This window comes from Artibeus jamaicensis, unplaced genomic scaffold (genome assembly GCF_021234435.1).
Source record: "Artibeus jamaicensis isolate MK-2021 breed Jamaican fruit bat unplaced genomic scaffold, CSHL_Jam_final contig_793, whole genome shotgun sequence".
NCBI lineage: Eukaryota > Metazoa > Chordata > Mammalia > Chiroptera > Phyllostomidae > Artibeus > Artibeus jamaicensis.
In genome coordinates this window covers 9,557,018-9,574,596 of record NW_026521975.1, presented here as the reverse complement: position 1 = coordinate 9,574,596, position 17,579 = coordinate 9,557,018, and the positions used below count along the sequence as shown (strand labels likewise).

The 17,579-nt window shown below is 37.6% G+C and overlaps 1 protein-coding gene across 8 annotated transcripts in view; it reads right to left on the bottom strand.

Moving 5' to 3' along the window:
• Positions 1–5,465, bottom strand: part of DLG1 (discs large MAGUK scaffold protein 1) — a 306,240-nt gene extending 300,775 nt beyond the window's left edge. For 3 of the 8 annotated variants that reach the window (XM_037147391.2, XM_037147392.2, XM_037147393.2), the window contains exons 1-3: positions 5,027–5,465; positions 4,523–4,572; positions 3,679–3,810 (exon numbers count right to left, since the gene is read on the bottom strand). In XM_037147391.2, coding sequence (XP_037003286.1) covers positions 3,679–3,810; positions 4,523–4,541 — 151 coding nt within the window. In that variant the 5' untranslated portion in view covers positions 4,542–4,572; positions 5,027–5,465. The other 5 variants (XM_037147385.2, XM_037147389.2, XM_037147390.2 and 2 more) reach the window with 3 other exon arrangements.
• Positions 5,466–17,579: the final 12,114 nt, after the last annotated feature.

Sequence of the window (17,579 nt, the reverse complement as noted above, 5' to 3'; positions counted from 1 at the left end):
CCTTTATCATGTTTTAATTGTCCTTTACAACAGTTAATTGTCCTTTATCATATTTACAAGGGCTAGTGAAACTAATTAGTTAATGGAATAGCAGCAAATGACCTAGAAGATTAAAAAAAATCTCAGAAGTGATTACATAATCCATTTTCAATTTGAAATACCTGCAAAACTAAAATAAAACACTGCATTAAAATAAGCTTGCTATATATTGCAGACAAAATATACAAATTATATGACAATTTATTCTAGTCTCTAAAGCCAACCTAATATTGAGCGCAGGTTTTTCTCCTGCACACAAAGAAAGCAGATGAGTTCTCTTACCTGGTAAGTATTCTGAAGGATCTAGACTGGTATGAAATCTGAGGACTATCAAGCTCATGTTGAATCCCAGACAAACCTAAGCATCAGGAATGATCTCAAACCACTATGCATCTGAACACCTGGACTACACCTGGACTCTGAGTATAATCAAACCACATCTAGTCTATTTTACTCACAAAATTTTCAAATAAAGTATAAAAAATGAGAATAAAAAAATCAAATATATCTAAAGCAGGTAAATACAGATACCTCATCTCAATCAGGGATTAAAATTAGGCAGACTTTGCCCTGGTCAAGTGGCTCAGTTGGCACCAAAAGGTTGCAGGTTTGATTCCTGGTCAGGGCACATCACTTTGTTGGGGGTTTGAGGCCCAGTCAGGGCATGTAGGGGAGGCAGCTCCACACACGCACTCTCTTTTTCTCTCTCACTCTCTCTCTGTCTTTCTCTTCCCCTTCCTCTCTCCCTAAAAAACATATCCTTGGGTAAGGATTTTAAAAATTTAGGCAGACTTTATTTCACATTTATACAAAAATAAATCAGCAGATATTTTGAGAATAAATCTTCAACAAATATATGCCTCGTGATTTTTTTTAATCCACAACTTTAAATACTCAGCTCTAAAGAAACAACGGAAACTAAAAGGTTAATTTAAAATTTTTTCCGTTTTCGATAATTTTTAAATCTTCAAGCTAAGAGTGAGAACAATGGCAGCCATATTTCACTGAATTAAGGATACTGAGGATGTGATTTAGAAGATGCATCGTTATTTCATGTGTCACTAAGAAAGTAAAATCATTGCCAACGTAAATCAGTTATAAAATGCATCCCAAATTCAGAGATATTGAAATATCTCTTGTTCCTCTGAATAATCTCAAGGAATCAGAAACCTAACCTATCTATCAACTATAGAAGGAGGGGAAAAAATTAAAATTTCTATAACACCAAAGCCAAAGTCCCACACAAACTTTTTAAAAATGCATGAAAACAGTCAATTCAAACTACAGTTCATAGAATCAATAAACAAATAATTGATGTAGACTGAAAGTCCAAAGAAGTAACCAGATAATTCGCTATGGCCTAAATAAATGATTTCCAAATTTAGAAAGTCAAGAATCTAAAAACCAAATGATTTTCAAACAAGGAGATCCATGTCTCCTTTCATTCAGTGGTCTATAGGTACCAGCTCAAAGGACAGAGTGCCACCTACTAAGGAAAAGACAGTTAATCTAGGATTTTTTAGTACATACTATGAAAACAATGGATTCTTGTTTAGCTTAGGGTGATTTAAAGATGTAAAGTACATCAACACGCTGTTTTAAAACAATGGTGCCAGTGCTGAGGGAAAAAAGAACATCTTTAACTGACCTAAATATTTTCAAATGCTGAACAAAGTAATAAAGGCTTAATGTAATTACAGCAAACAGAAAAGAATGCATATATTTAGTAGTGTCAATAATTCAATTACAGGATATAAACACACAAACACCTCTATTAAATTTACCTGTTTCAAAATTCTTAAAATCTGTTACTGAATACTTTCTTTACACCAAAATATGATACTGTATCCGATAAAACATTAAAATATAAGTAAATCTAACTATCAAAGTTAATTCACAACCAATAAAATTTTTCAGGAAAAGATTCACAAATATTAACTTAATAAACAGAAAACTAACTCTAGCACAATTCAATTCTATATAAGAATAGATGAACACATTCAAAACAGGCATAGCAGAATGTGTAAAAAAAATTACTCCAAACATAGCAAATCTACCTCCAATCTACACAGAAACCTAAGCATAAATGGTTCGCTTACTTCACTAACCATTTAATTTTCTTAAGTTGCAGACTTCATACAGAGGACTGCACCTGTCCAGGTGTCTATCTGTATGTAAATGAGGACTTAAAAGTCATACTAATTTTTTTCTAAACGATGAACCTACTAAAGAAAACATCTCTAGATTTAATGTTGATTTAGAAAACCAAATAACTAAAAATTATTTTCCCCTTCCTTTTTTGCTGTTTTTTTTTCAGAAGAATCCAAATTGACCATCCATTTGAACCTTAAACATCAGAACTTAGAAATTTAAATGTAAAAAATGTCCATCAGTTTAAACAAAAAAAGGCAAAATGTTGATAATTTTTGAAGATGGGTGACAGGTATATAGCAGTTCATTACACTGTCCTCTCTACTTATGCATGTTTTTTTAAGTTTAAAATAGTGATAAATTTTTTAAAATTATTCAGGTATACTGAGTGGTCTTTAAAATCTTAATTCTAAAACAAATTTAGTAGAAAGCATCAATTTACCAATAAATCATTTCACAGAGTATGCTAACTTGAAGGTGGTCCTCAAACCATAACGAAAGTCTATCCACGGATAAATAAAATATAAAGCCATTATCTACTTGGAAGTTACTGAGGAAATAACTATAATGCAATGAAGTCTACGTCTTATTTCAATATGTTAAATAGTCAATGACTGAAAAAAACCACATCATTCTTAGAATTGGAAGGGACAAATTTTGTAGTTCAGTGATTTGCACACTTTTCGAGGTAACTGGAGGAGAGGACCAGAAACATCTTGATTTTTTATACTAGGGATTGTTCACAAAATAAAGATTTTGTTTTAAAAAAGGACCTAGCTACTTATTTTTTTTTAAGTCTTAAAAAACCACTATTTCATTGCACCCACATTCCATAGCTAATACGGTACCTAGAAAAGGTTATATGATTAATATAATATCATTCAATAATGGTAGTGTCAGGAATAGAATTCAGGACTCTTATGCATCCAATTCTCCTTTAAAGCAATGCATCACTTCAAATTTAAGTTACAGTTAAAAATAAAATTGTTTCAATTTCCTTGTCTGTAAAATGAGATTGGACAAGATATCTCTGAGACCATTTTCCATGCCTAAAATTCTGATTCCCTGAATGCCAAGTTTAAAAAGATGTCTATGTCAAGGTAAATAAATATTCTTAAATATAACAGAAATCTTCAAAAATTTTAAGGACTCCAGAGAGATACAAGTCAAATACAGAAAGCTAAGAGTCATTCAGCAGTTACCTTTAGGGTCCTGAAACATTTTTGCAACTATACTCTCTTTTATTAGTTAATACTAGAATATGAAACAATTTTCAAAGACCTCTGAAATAATCATAGTGAAAGCTTTTCTTAGATATCTTTGGAAAGGATATTAGCCTATCAAAATATATAACTCAGTAGATGTTCAAATTACAGAATGCCCCAAAGAGAACCAAGTATATCACTCTTAAGTTCAAAATAAATGAATTCAAAAGAGCATTAAGCCTAGCTGACACGTAACGGTCACAAATAAAGTTTTGATTCCCACCTATTAAAGCCTGAAAGAGGTTGCTCTGAAATATGTTAATAACCCGTTCTATGGAACTTCTGAGCTGTCTGTCTTCAGTGTGGCTTAGTTTCAAACGATATTCTTCCAAAAGGTGCAATGCTCGCTGGGTATCTGGGAAGAAAAACAGAGTCTGATTAAAATTATTTGCAATAAAGTATTACACACTAGCTATATAGAAAAGATTCTGCAAGACATTTATCTATACAGTTCCCAAAATCTGCCTGGTTAATTAATGCTGCTATGCTCATGTACACCCCTATTTCCTAGAATGATCCAAAAAAATGTAAACATAATCACAGTAGAAAAAGAAGAAAGGTAACTAGTTTTATTAAATGTGTTCTGGTAGTCTACCACACACACAAAAAAGTCACCAAAGTATTAGTAACATAGTTTCCGCTGATTCAATATGCAAAAGCAGATTATCTGTAATTTGTCATTATAAATCCAAATCTTAACTGTTTCAAGTTCTTAACTGTTAACTAGTTCTTAACCAGTATTCCACATTTGTTCACAAAATATTGTTTAGTAAGAATGATAAAGTTAAATATTAACACACCAATTCACACTTTTTAAAAAGACGTTTCAGAGGGAGAAAATTCATGGCCTCTATAGTGATTAGGGAGGTGTCAATGAAGAAAGTTTGACAAACATATAGGTGTTTCCATCTTCTGAATGATGTGAGGCTTAGATTCCCTAAGTAGCAAGGATAGGACTATGCTGTCTCATTAGTTAACACAAACATTTTTAAAACACAGCAAATCAGAAAATAGACATGCAGAAAAGCAAGGGACAGCCACAAGAGAGTTCCGAAATAAATTCTCACCTTGCTTCCGTACCGGCATTTTTCTCCAGAATCAGGAAGAAGGCACACACCTTAAAAAAACATAAAACAGAAAGGAAACAGAACTAAAGAAGAGAATGGAGTCGTGGTTAAACTAGCCTTTTTCCCTAAACCTCAAATCGAAAAACTCCCAGCCCTATCTGAAAAACCCACCTGGCAAAGTTTTCCCAAGTGAAAGGCAAAGCCTCAAAACCCAGCTATCAATCTAGAAAGCTTTTACCTAGGAGTGATACCCCTGGCAAATTAAGAGCAAGACAGATGTCAGCTTCCAATTCTCCTCGAAAGCTGCCCCCCTCTCCAAAAGGCACTAGATGCCTAGACGTGAGGCCATCTCTCCCCCGGCTTAAGTATGCACACTCCCCACCTGCTTCTAGGAGAGCTCCGACCCTTTAAGCCCCTATACAAGCAGCGGCTGCAAAGGGCTCCAAGAAAGGGACTAGCTGGGCTGATCACGCCGCCTCGCGTGGGCCCACTCCTCTCGCTTGCCTTTCTCCTCGCTTGCTTCCTCGGGCTACTCCAGCAGGGGCCGGACGGGGCAGCGGCCGCTCTCCGCAACGCCCTCGCGCCCCACATGCACACCTCCGCGAGCCCCCACACCTGCAGCGCCACCACAAAGTTTCTGCGAGCGCCCGGCGCTCGAAGCTGGGGTGCGCCCCGGGCCGACTCGGGGCGTCTTCCTCGCCCTGCCCCGCTCCACGTCCCCCCGCCCCGCCCGGGGCTCGAGGAGCTCAGCCGAGGGGAGTGAGGGAACGGGGGAGGAGCTCCCCTCTGCGGCCGCACTCCCACTGCCTCTTCCTCCTCCTCCTCCTCGGCTGCCGCCTCCTCACTTGCCTCGGCCTGCTAGCCCGCTTGCCCTCTTCTTTCCTAGCCGTCCCACCCCCGGAACCTCGCCTCTTTCCGCACCCCCAACCGCTCTACCCCCAAACTTTCCGCCAAGATGGCGGCCCCGAAGCTGGACTGCCGCACCCCCACGTGACCACTTTCCCGGCGCTCTCGGCCAATGGGAAGTGAGGAGGCGGCTCGCGCCCAGCCCGTAGCTCCCAGCGCTACCTTTGGGTAGGGAGGGGGAGGGGGAGAGAAAGGAGGAGGGGGACCCTGAGAGGGGCCCGGAGGTGAGTGGGCAGGACGAACCCCGAAGCATCCCAAATGAACCTTCTCGCTTAAAGGGGAGACCACCGAAGAAGCTCCGAGGACAAAAAATTGACATACAGACTCTACAGGTGGTCCGGGTGGCCTGGGAAGAACTCTCCTTTATCTCCCCCTAGCCCACCGGTGTGTTCGGTGGTTTTCAGCGAGTCGTGCGCCAGGCCCATAAGGATCGGGGTTTCTGAACAGACGTGACTTAACTTACACCAGACCCAAGGGACACATTGCGAGACACCCACTAACCTCACTAAACACGTGCTAGTCTCAACTCCACGTCTCGAAAAAGTGCCTGGCGCCCCTTGGGGGCTGTATCTCCAATCAAAAAAAAAAAAAAGCGGTGTTGTGCGGGAGTCAACAGCACAACCCTCTTTAGAGGGCGGGAGAGGGTGGAGTCTGGGAAGGTAGGAAAGGGGGTTGTTTGGGCCGGAGTGTGAACCAACTCTGTACTGTCACCCACTTTGTACTGATTTTTTTAAAGTTATTATTCGCCCTTAAGTAAAAGTTTTGACGGAGGGGCTGAATTAAAGGGCACGTGAAAAGGGAGATTAGTTAATTTGATAAGAATTTTAGGGTTGTACTGGAGGATTTTAAAATCTAAGCGATTAATTCCAAGCAAGAATGGACTTAAGGGTATTCGTTCCTTCTTTTACTTGCTCATTAATTCATTTTCCCTTGCTTGCGTCCCCCGCCCAGTCATCAGCTTCCAGTACTACCCAAACTCAGGCGGCCCCTTTAAGAACTCACCTGTAGCTTCCTCCTCCCAAGCCGGACGGCCCTCAGCTGGCACAGCTGGTTTAAGTTTCGATTGCACCCGGGAGCGGGACTGCGGGCGAGACAGGAATCCGGTCAGGGGCTGAGCTATCCAGTTTGTACAAAGCTCCCAGAAAGCTCTCCCAAGTCGCTGCCCAGATCTTAGACCCTCTTCTGGATAATAGGGATCTCCCTGCTCTGAAGTCCGGAGAGAATTTGCCCGAGGTCACCTAGAGTTGGTAACAAAACTGGAAACACGGAGTTTCTGTCTTTCAAAACCCGAAGACTCTTCCCCGTCAGTAAACTTGACAGCTTTTCACTGAGGACGTATTCTTGGAGTAAAAATGGAAGTCCTGGAATCTCATACTGTAGCCATAACTCTTACTCAGAGGTATGCTAACCACTGCTTTCGCTTTGGGATTGTACCTTGGGGTCCTAACTTGTGAGGACCCCACTAGACCAACTTTCTCAGCTTAAGAGTAAAACTGAGGTTCAGAAGCCATGTAGACTGATAAGTTACAGCATCCCAGAATTAGGTCTCCTAATTCCAGGGCTCTTTCCACTGCGATTTTTGGGGCAACTGGACAGTGGTATGTTGATTTATGAGCATCAGATCTCTATGCTCCCCGGATCAAGCATCTTGGGAGCTTCAACAGTTAAAGCAACATTTCACAGAAGAATGGATGGAAAAGTGAAAGGAAGCTCTTAAAGGCAATGAGCTTAAATAGAGGCAATTTTTAAATAGTGAAATTGTCTTTTTTTTAATAGTGAAAATGTCTGATGCCATGCATGCTATTATTATTAATTTTTTTATTAGTGAATTGTGATTCTCTTCTAAGAATGGACTCTCCAGAATTCAGGAGGAAAGAATTTTGCCTTCCCTGTTAATATCATTCGTTGTTCACAAATGTTCACTTGCTAGGCAATGGAGATAGAAATAAACAAGATCCAAGCTATGCTCTTAAGGACCCACAGCGTAGTAGCAAATGGATTAAAGGACAGTGAAGCTTTGCCCAAGAGCCACTGAAAAGCCAAAAACAAAATGTGTGTGAGTTTTCAGTGTTATCCCAGTTCTCCCCTAAAAACAAAAACAAGGGAGAGGAGAAAGAGGAAACAAGAGGGCATGATAATCTACTTGTCATCCTCTAGCCAGATGTGGCTTTCAGCACTCCAAAAGTAGAAATGAAGCTAGCACTTGTTCTACCCTTCGGGACCAAGACAGGCCTAGTATGAGGGGCCTTTACCACTCATTCCTCCTTTCTATCCATCTGTATTAGTTATCTATAGATGCATAACAAAATCCTCAAACCTTAGTAGCTTAAAACTTAGTAGCTTTCTGTGGGTCAGGAATTCAGGAGGATCTTAGCTGATGGTTCTGGCTTGGAGGTCTCAAAAAATTGCAGTCAAGATGTCTATCAGGGCTGCAATCACTTGAAGGTTTAACTGGGATTAGGGGAAGCTCTTTCAACGTGGTTCACCCACATGGCTAGTAAGTTGATGCTAGCTGTTGACAGGAAGCCTAAATTTCTCACCATGAAGATCTTTCTATAGAGTTGCTTGAATGTCTTCATGACATGGTGGCTGATGTCTTCCAGAGCAAGTGATCCAAGATAGCAAGGCAGCAGCCATATCTTTCATGACCTAATCTCAGAAGCAATACTTCATCATTTCCACAATATCCTATTGGTTACTTAGGTTAGGTTATTGGTTACTTAGATATTCATTACTGAAGAGTATGAATACCAGGAGGTAAGAATCATTTGGGTCCATCTTGGAGGCTGGTTACCATATCATCGCAACATGCAAAGGAATGACATCTGGATTTTTATGAACAACTTTTATTTCTTTGAAGTCTTCTTTACTTTATGCAAGTAGCATCTGCCACTGAATAAAATTCAATGTAGAATCTGATTACTTTTCCCACCTCCTCATTAAATTATATTTTCCATCCCCAATTAACTTTATTAACTCTCAGCTCTAAACCTTCCTTTTCCAGCCATACCAATCAAGCCATGTATACTGCCATATCTCTGTCTTTGTCCTCTCTCCTGTCCAGGTCCCCAGCCTATCCTCTGTAAAGGTGCCCAGATTCTGCCAGACTACTGTGTCTTTTGCTCTCATTCTGGCAGAGTGGCAGTGTGCTGCTGTGCCAAAGCAATCACTAAACAGAAAGGACTTGATATCAAAAATGTTTATGCCCGCTTAGGCTGCAAGAAGAGGAACAGTGTCAAGAATGATAGAAGTGATCATGCTGGTCAGGTCTCCACAAAACGCTCAGAGTGTATTTCCTGGCAGCACACTTTAAGAGTGATCTGGACAAACCAGCAGCTGGAAAGAAGAGAGTAACTAGAACAATAGGAAATAATAAGACTTTGCCTCAGGAGGAACAATTGTAGAAACTAGGGTCATATTTTTTAGAAAAGATAGGGCTTTGGAAACTTGACTTCAATCTTCAAACAGGCTTACTCTGTGTATCCAGCGGCATGACTAAAACTAATGGATGAAAGTTACAGAAACACAGGAACTTCATCTTTAACGTGATTTGTCAGAACTGCCTAAAATTCCAAAGAGCTGACCCAAAGTGGTGGGTGTTTCCCATCAAGCAAGGGCTAAAAGAATCCAATAAGGAGTCCTTGTCAGACAGTGAATACCCAGGACCGAAGATTTAGGCCTCTAAGACCAAAGTTCTAAGCACTTGAAACTTTAGTCCCTTCTTTGGTATTACTACTATTTTATCTACATTGAAAATCCATCCTACCCAGTTTAACTGTTGCTGGCACTAACCTCCTTCTGCACAGATAATTCTTATCAGAACAAAAGGTGCAAATTGAAAACAAGTGTTAAAAATGTGGACAGTTGCCCATTTCCATGACAATTTGTACTGGAGTCATGCTTTTTAGTGGATAATCCATCTCAAATTTTTATATTATTGTGAAATGGGTTCCTAAGTAGGTGAAGGAATAGTAACTGACTCCCATTTAAACTGGTACACTCTTATACTGCTATAGCCCTTGTATAGTATTCAAGTACATCTGAGATAAACTTACTGGTTATGATTTCCCACTTTGCAAGAGAGGACACCAAGAAAGAAGAAAATAAATAACCTAGTCTAGGACACCACAGCTAAACTGGTAATGGAGCAGGGACTGAACACTATTCGTTCACTGTTTTTTCCATTAGACTACATTGCCTTTTCTCCACTTGACTCCTTTCTAATTAAAAAAAAAAAGCAAACAAAAAAATTTCTGTGTGTATGTGTATGTGAGATATAGACATGGAGACAGTTAGAGAAAAAAAGACGATGAAAGAGATTCTGAAAAAATAAAATGCAAATAATAGGCTAGTCTGTAACCTATTTATCGTATATTTGAATGTCTTTTAACAGTGGGCAATTCTGATGTAAATAGGAATGTCACCTCTGACCACAAATAAATGAATACCCATACCCTAGTTATATATGGTGACTAAATGAATTTTTAATGCAATGATGTTTACTTAAGACACTGTACCTTCTTCCTCTCCTTCCTTTATTTACCCTGCCAAGTCCCTAGAGCAGGGATGTCAAACTCATTTTCACCGGAGGCCACATCAGCCTCACAGTTGCCTTCAGAGGGCCAAATGTAATTTTAGGACTGTATAAATGTAACCACTCCTTAACTGCTAAGGAATTGAAATTACATTCAGTCCTCTGAAGACAACTGTGAGGCTGATGTGGCCCCTGGTGAAAATGAGTTTGACACCCCTGCCCTAGAGCATGAATGAGAATTTTCACAGATCTATGGGACGTCCCACCTGGACTTTAGACATCATGTAGTACAATCATTTCATTTGACAGACATGTAAAGTAGGTTCCAGAAGAGCTCCCAGACAGTACCAGCACTCAATCCTCAAAGGACTTTTTTTTTTGAGAGTAGAATGCTACTGGCACTTCAGGAACAATCCATCTTATTCTTGGTAGGAAGAGGGAATGGGAATAGTAATCTTTTCTAAAGGTATATTTATAAGTTTAACCAAATTTGCCTGTCTGCTTTTGAAGAACCCAAGATACTGACAGGACAGTAGGATCCCATATTAAAATCCTTAGGATTATACTACGATATCATTACATGAGACAGCCTCCTCACCCCACTCCCTGCCAAGAAGATTTACCAGTTTACTCAAAGAAGGCTCTGGGTAGGGCCTGCTTTGTCAGCTTATCCTTTCCCAGGTAAAGAACACAAACCTTAATTGGAATTTGAAGAAAGGATATTATAATATTAGAGAGTCATTTGTATTCCATTTCTGAGATGTGGCTTGGTTAATGAATTCTGATAAGCAAAAGAAGCCAAAATACTTTTCATAATTGGATGTGGATTAAGTCCAATGACCAATCAATCTCCTTTAGCACAAAAAACTGCTACACTTCTCCAAAAGCTTTCTGTGCCAGTCTTTGATTTTTGGGAAATGACACTTGCTTGCTAGAGCCATAATCTTTCTATTCCATATGTTGTATAACCCCAAATTCCTTTATTATTTCACTTTATTTTAAGCTCACAGAAAGAATGATAAAGGCAAAATTATTTAAATATCACTTTTTATTTAAATTTCATTTAACTTACATTAATTTCTTCCAAAAGATAATTTTACCAACTGAGATGAACTATTTGTAATGAAAACATCGCAAAAAATCCTGTTATAAGTAAAGTGGGCTAGAAACTTGCAAATATGCTTTTCTTATTTTTAAAAATTTTTAATTGTTGCTCAAGTACAGTTTTCTGTCTTTTACTCAAATATGCTTTTTAAAAACCCTGCAAAAATTCTCCAAGTTGGATATCATTTCAAATTGCAAATTACTGTATGAATAAATAAATCCAAGCCCAAAGCAAGCAGAAGATAACAAAATAATAAGTACAAACACAAAAATAAAGAGGGGCATAATCAGTTGCTATGAAAAATGAATAAAATAATTCATTTTTATTTATAAGGGAGGAGCAAATATTTATTAAGAAATGCTACCATAATAGTTTAGAGAAGCTTGGATTCAAGGGAGCAGAATAAAGTGTGTCTGTTCTGCTTTTCTCTCAGAAAATCACTCCCAAAATATTAGACCAAGAAGAAATTTCTTCTTTCATCCTCAATGAAAATAAAAGTGCTTAGTAACTCCCAGCTAAGCACTCAATGACAGAAAGTAGTTGTAGAGTTGGTCAATTTCAAGTGCCTGGGCTGGAAGTTGGGAGAATAGAAAATACTCCTCCTCAAACAATGATACAAAAAAAAAAACCCAAACCCCTAAACAACAACAACAAACAACAGCAAAAACCTCCAACCCCCCCCACCCTCGCAAACTCCCAAACAAAATCAAAGTAAAAATAATTAGGGTGATACCTCCAACTTTGTTCTACTTTCTTGAGATTTCTTTCTTTGTTCTTCTTTCTCAGACTTCTGAGGTTGTTTGGGGTCTTTTGTGGCTCTATATACATTTTTGGAATATTTGTTCTAGTTCTGTGAGATATGCCATTGATATTTTAATAGAAATTGCTTTGAATCTATAGATTGCTGTAGTAGGTAGTATGGATATTTTAATGATGTGAATTCTTCTAATACATGAACATGGTATATGCTTTTGCTTATTTGTATCTTCCTCAATTTCTTTCTTCAGTATCTGATAGTTTTCTGAATACACATCTTTTACCTCCTCCATTAAATTTATTTTTAGGTACATTATTTGTTGTCGTTGTTGCAATTGTAAATAGAACTGTTTTTTTAGTTTCTCTTTATGGTAGTTCCTTATTGGTGTATAAAAATGCCACCAATTTCTGAATTTTAATTTTGTATCCTGCTACTCTACTGAATTCATTTATCAGTTCCAGTAGTTTTTTGGTGGAGTCTTTAGGGCTTTCTAGATACACTATCATGTCATCTGCAAACAAAGACAGCTTTACTTTGTTTTACTTCTTCCATTCCAATTTGGTTGCCTTTTATTTCTTCTTTTTCTCTGATTACTGTGCCTAGGAATTCTATTGCTATGGTGAATAAGAGTGATGGAAGTGGACATCCCTGTCTTGTTCCTGATCTTAAGGGAAATGCTTTTAGTTTTTGTCCTTTGAGTAAAATGTTGGTTATGGGTTTCTCATATATGGCCTTTATTATATTTAGGTATGTTCCCTCTGTTCCCACTTTGCTGAGAGTTTTTTATCCTAGGTGGGTGCTGGACAAATGCTTTTTCTTCCTCTATTGGTATGATCCTGTGATTTTTATTCTTCATTTTGTTTATATGGTGTATCACATTTATTGATTTGCAAATATCATACCAACCTTGCATCCCCGGTTTATGGTGTTTTTAATGTATTGCTGGATCTGGTTTGCTAACATTTTGTTCAGAATTTTAGCATATGTTTTCATCAGGGGTATTAGCCTATCATTTTCTTTCTTTGTAGTGTCTTTATCTTGTTTTAGAATTAGAATAATGCTGGCCTTGTAAAATGAGCATGGTGGTCTTCCCTCCTCTTGGATTTTTTGGAATAGTTTGGGAAGGAGAGGTGTTAGTTCTACTTTGAATGTTTGGTAGAATTTACCTGTGGAATCATCTGGTCCAGGACTTTTGTTTGCTGGGAGCTTTTTGATTACTGTTTCTATTTCATTAGTTGTAATTGGTCTATTCAGATTTTCTGATTCTTCCTGATTCCGTTTTGGATATGATTATATGTGGAATCTAATGAACAAGGTAAACTAACAAACAAAATATAAACAGACTTATAGATACACAGAGAACAAACTGACAGCTGTCAGAGGGCATGGGGGTTGGAGAGCTGGGTGAGAGAAAAAAACAAACACAGACAACAGTTTGGTGATTGCCAGAGGGAAAGGGAGGTAGGGGGAGGTAGAGAAAGGTAAAAGGGGAAATAAATGTTGATGGAAGGAAACTTGACTTTGGGGAATGAATGCACATACAATATATAGATGATGTATTATAGAGTTATACAGTTGAAACCTGTATAATTTTATTAACCAATGTCACGCCAATAAATTCAATAAAAATAAAAAACACAAATGGGGGAAAAAGAGAGAGAGAGACAGAGACATTAACATGTGGTGAATACAAGATTGTTCTATTTATCCTCTGTACTCTTGTGAATATTTAAAAATATTTCTTAATTAAAATGTTCAATTTAAAAGATAAATGCAGGTGATTTTCTTGAAGAACTCTAAAGAGCTAAAGAAGTAGAGGATTCAGATTCTGCTGAAGATGAGGTGCAGCTAGATATGATAAATGGTAACTGAAAACAAGAGAATTCCTTTTGACCTGGCAATTCCACTGCTGGGATTATACCCTAAGAGTCCTGAAAACACCAATCCAAAAGAGCCTACGCACCCCAGTGTTCATAGCAGCACAATTTACAATAGCCAAGAGTTGGAAGCAACCTAGTGCCCAGCAGTAAATGAATGGATCAAAAAACTATGGTACATTTACACAATGGAATTCTATGCAGCAGAAAGAAAGAAGGAGCTCCTACCCTTTGCAACAGCATGGATGGAACTGTAAAGCATTATGCTGAGTGAAATAAACCAGGTGGTGAAAGACGAATACCATATGATCTCACCTTTAACAGGAAGCTAAACAACAAAACAAACAAGCAAGCAAAATATAGCCAAAGACACTGAAATACAGAACAGGCTGACAGTGACCAGAGGGGAAAGGGGAGGGAATTTCAGGGGAAAAGGGGAAGGATTTACAGGAACAAGTATAAAGGACACATGGGTGAAGACTGGGGTGGGGGGTGGAAGTTGGAGGGGGGAGCACTGGGGGGGTTGGGCTGGGATGGGAACAAGAGACAGAAAACTGTACTTGAACAATAATTACATTTTTAAAAATTAAAAAAAAGAGAATGGTTAAGTACCCATACAGATATAAGGAGAAGTTACATGCTATGTTCCCACACACTCAGATGGGTGCCCACCTTTTCCTATTCTCCCAAAGACAACAGTTTGTTTACTGGAGAAAAAGAGGCTTTAGATTTTGGGACATGAGGCACAGAAGATGGTGGCGAGTTAAAGTATTCAAAACAGGAGCATGAAGGAAAATCTACACATTAAATAATAGAGATTCTCCCTCATCAGCCCCCTTCCCTCTCCTAGATCCAGGAAAACTTAATTGCCTGAGAAAAAAAGATCAATAGAAACTTACAGTTGGGAGGTTCTCAACAAAAGTTAGGCTGAGTCATCAAGAAAATGCAAATCAAAACGACAATGCGGTACAACCCACTAAGATGGCTATAATCAAAAAGACATATTTGTTAACACGTAACTATTATTGTAACAAGAACTATGTAGAATGTGGAGCAATCAGAACCATCATACATTGATGTTGGGAATATAAAATGGTGCTGCCAATTTGAAAACAGTGTGGAAGTTTCTCAAATGGTTAAATGTACAATTATCATATAACACAACAATTCCACTCCTAGGCATAGACCAAAAACAATTGAAACATATATCCACACAGATGTACACAAGTGTTCATAGCAGTTGTATCCATAATAGTCAAAAGGTGAAACAACCTAACAGTCAATGAACTGATGAATGGATTAAAAATGTGTAATATCCATACAATATAAAAATATAATTAATTATTATTCAAGAATAAAAGCAAATGAAATATTGATATATATTACAACATAGTTGATCTTTGAAAACATTATTTTAAGTGAAAGAAGCCTGTTCCAAAGACCACATATTATATGTTTCCATTTATATGAAATGTGAGAATAGGCAAATCTATAGACAAGACATAGATTATTCGTTGCCTAGACTTGAGGGGTATGAAGAGGTGAGGCGTTCATAGCGGAAGACTAAGGGTGAGGATTTTTTTGAGGTTAATAAAAATGTTCTTTTTTAAAATTAATTTATTTTTTAAATTTAGTTATTTTTCAAGCAGTTTTTTGTCTATTTCTCCCATCCAAGCCCACCCCCCCGTCACGCGCTCCCCCTCCCCCCCTCCCGCACCCCCCAGCCCTCGTCCCTGCATCCCTCACATTTAAAAATTGTTCTTAAATTGATTGTGGTGATGGATGCACAGCTCTGTGAATATACTAAAAGCCATTGAATTGTACGCTTTAAATGGGTGAATTGTATATGAATTACATTTTAATAAAACTATTTTTAAAAAGTCAGGTTAGCTAATTTATTGCCTTTCAAGAATGCTTTTCAGTCAACAAGCCTCTCTCATGCACACAGAACTTTCTATCAGCTCAGCTTTCAACAGGAAGAAAAAACCAAGGATCACCAGACATTTGGTGAATGCCTCCATCCTGAAAGATGGAGACCAAAAATGGGCAAAAAGGGGAAAATAAACTTCAGAGGAAACTAGAGGTCAGAGTCAATGCAAGGAATATAGGAAAAATAAACAAATTATAATGAATATCCTCAGAGAAGACATTGAATCCATGAAGTGAAGACTATAAATGAAAAGGAAAAAAAAGTTATTTGAATTTAAAATTTTGAAAACAAAATGTAAAATTCAATAAAAGGTTGAAAGATAAAGTCAAGGAAATTTTCCAGAAGAAAAGAAAGAAGGAAGGAAGGAAAGAAGGAAGAAAGTAAAAAAAAAGAATGAGAAGGTAAATGAGAGGTTTGGTTAAACCCCTTTAAAGGGTTTACCAAAATGAGAGGTTTGGGACATTAAACAACAGGTATTACAGAAAAGGGATTAGGAGAGGAAATTAACAAATAAATACTATAGGAAATTAATAAAAGAAGGAAAGGAAGTTAACAAGTAAATATATATGAGAAATTTAACAGAACCAAGAGATAAGAATCTGTAAATAAAAAAAAAAGAAAGAAAAACTGACTGAGCATCAGCAGTAGTGAACGTAAAAAGACCCACAGCAAAACCCATCATTGTGATATGGTAGAACACTAAAAATGCAGTGTAGATTCTAAATGCTTCCAGAGAAAAAGACAACAGTTCACATACAAAGGACTGGAAATTAGAAAGGCATCAGAATTCTCAATACCATTGGAAGGTAAAAGACAGTAAAACAATGCATTTAAAATTCTAAGGAAGAAATTCTTTTTCTCAGGATTGTATGCCTAACCAGATGATCATGTGAATACAATTAAAAAATTATTTTTCAGTGTCTAAAAAGTTTATCTCCCATACATGCTTTTTCAGAAGGATTCTAGATGGATGTGCTTCAGCAAAACAAGGCTGTAAATCAAAAGAGAAGGAGGAGATGTGGATCCGAGAAACAGAATCTAAGAGAGACTAGGTAAAAGAAATTCCCAGAATACTGGTTTAAGACAATTTTAAGATTACAGCAGTGTAATAGGACTTTGAGAGGAAACAGTACAGGTTAGAAGGTTGGAGTCTTCAGTACTAATATATCAAGATATATATGGAATTGGTAAACCAACTGATAGTTTTGATCATAAGGAAAAATGTATCAAAAAGAGTTTTTCAGAGTTGGTGTGTGTAGGAAACCTTAAGATGTTGAAAGAAAAGTAAAATAAAAAACATCTAATTATTAACGTCAGAAAAATAAATTGTGTAAGAAAAAAAATATGATCATTATAGGCTCTTTGGCTCAAAAATACAATATTTTTGTAGTCCCAGTAATTAAAACAATATAGTGATGGGAACTGATTTAACCAAAAAAGAGAGACATAATTGAAATAGGAAAATGAGAATCAGTAAACTTAAAGTTTCGCCTATCATAATAGAAAATCAATAGATGATATCAATTGCTGAACAGATGTATCAGTCTTTAATATTATTTAGTAATATAGAAGTAAATTCCAGAAAAAAAATCTAAAAAATTGCCGGTTTCTCTATAGAATGGGAATAGTGGGGAGAGGAGGTGAGAGCAAGGAACTACTTTTTTATTTATGCTATAAGACTTTTGGCAATTTTTGACCTTTAAATTATATTTGCATGCAATAAATTGATTAAAGATAAGGATTATTTTAAATTTTATATAAACAGAAGGTAGGTGGTACTCATTGATTTCCACTTCACACTAAATCCTTAATCAGAATTCCATTACTTGCCCTGGCTGGTGTGGTTCAGTGGACTGAGTGCTGGCCTAAGGACTGAAAGGTTGCCAGTTTGATTCCCAGTCAGGGCACATGCTTGGATTGTGGGCCAGGTCCCCAGGTGGGGGTGTGC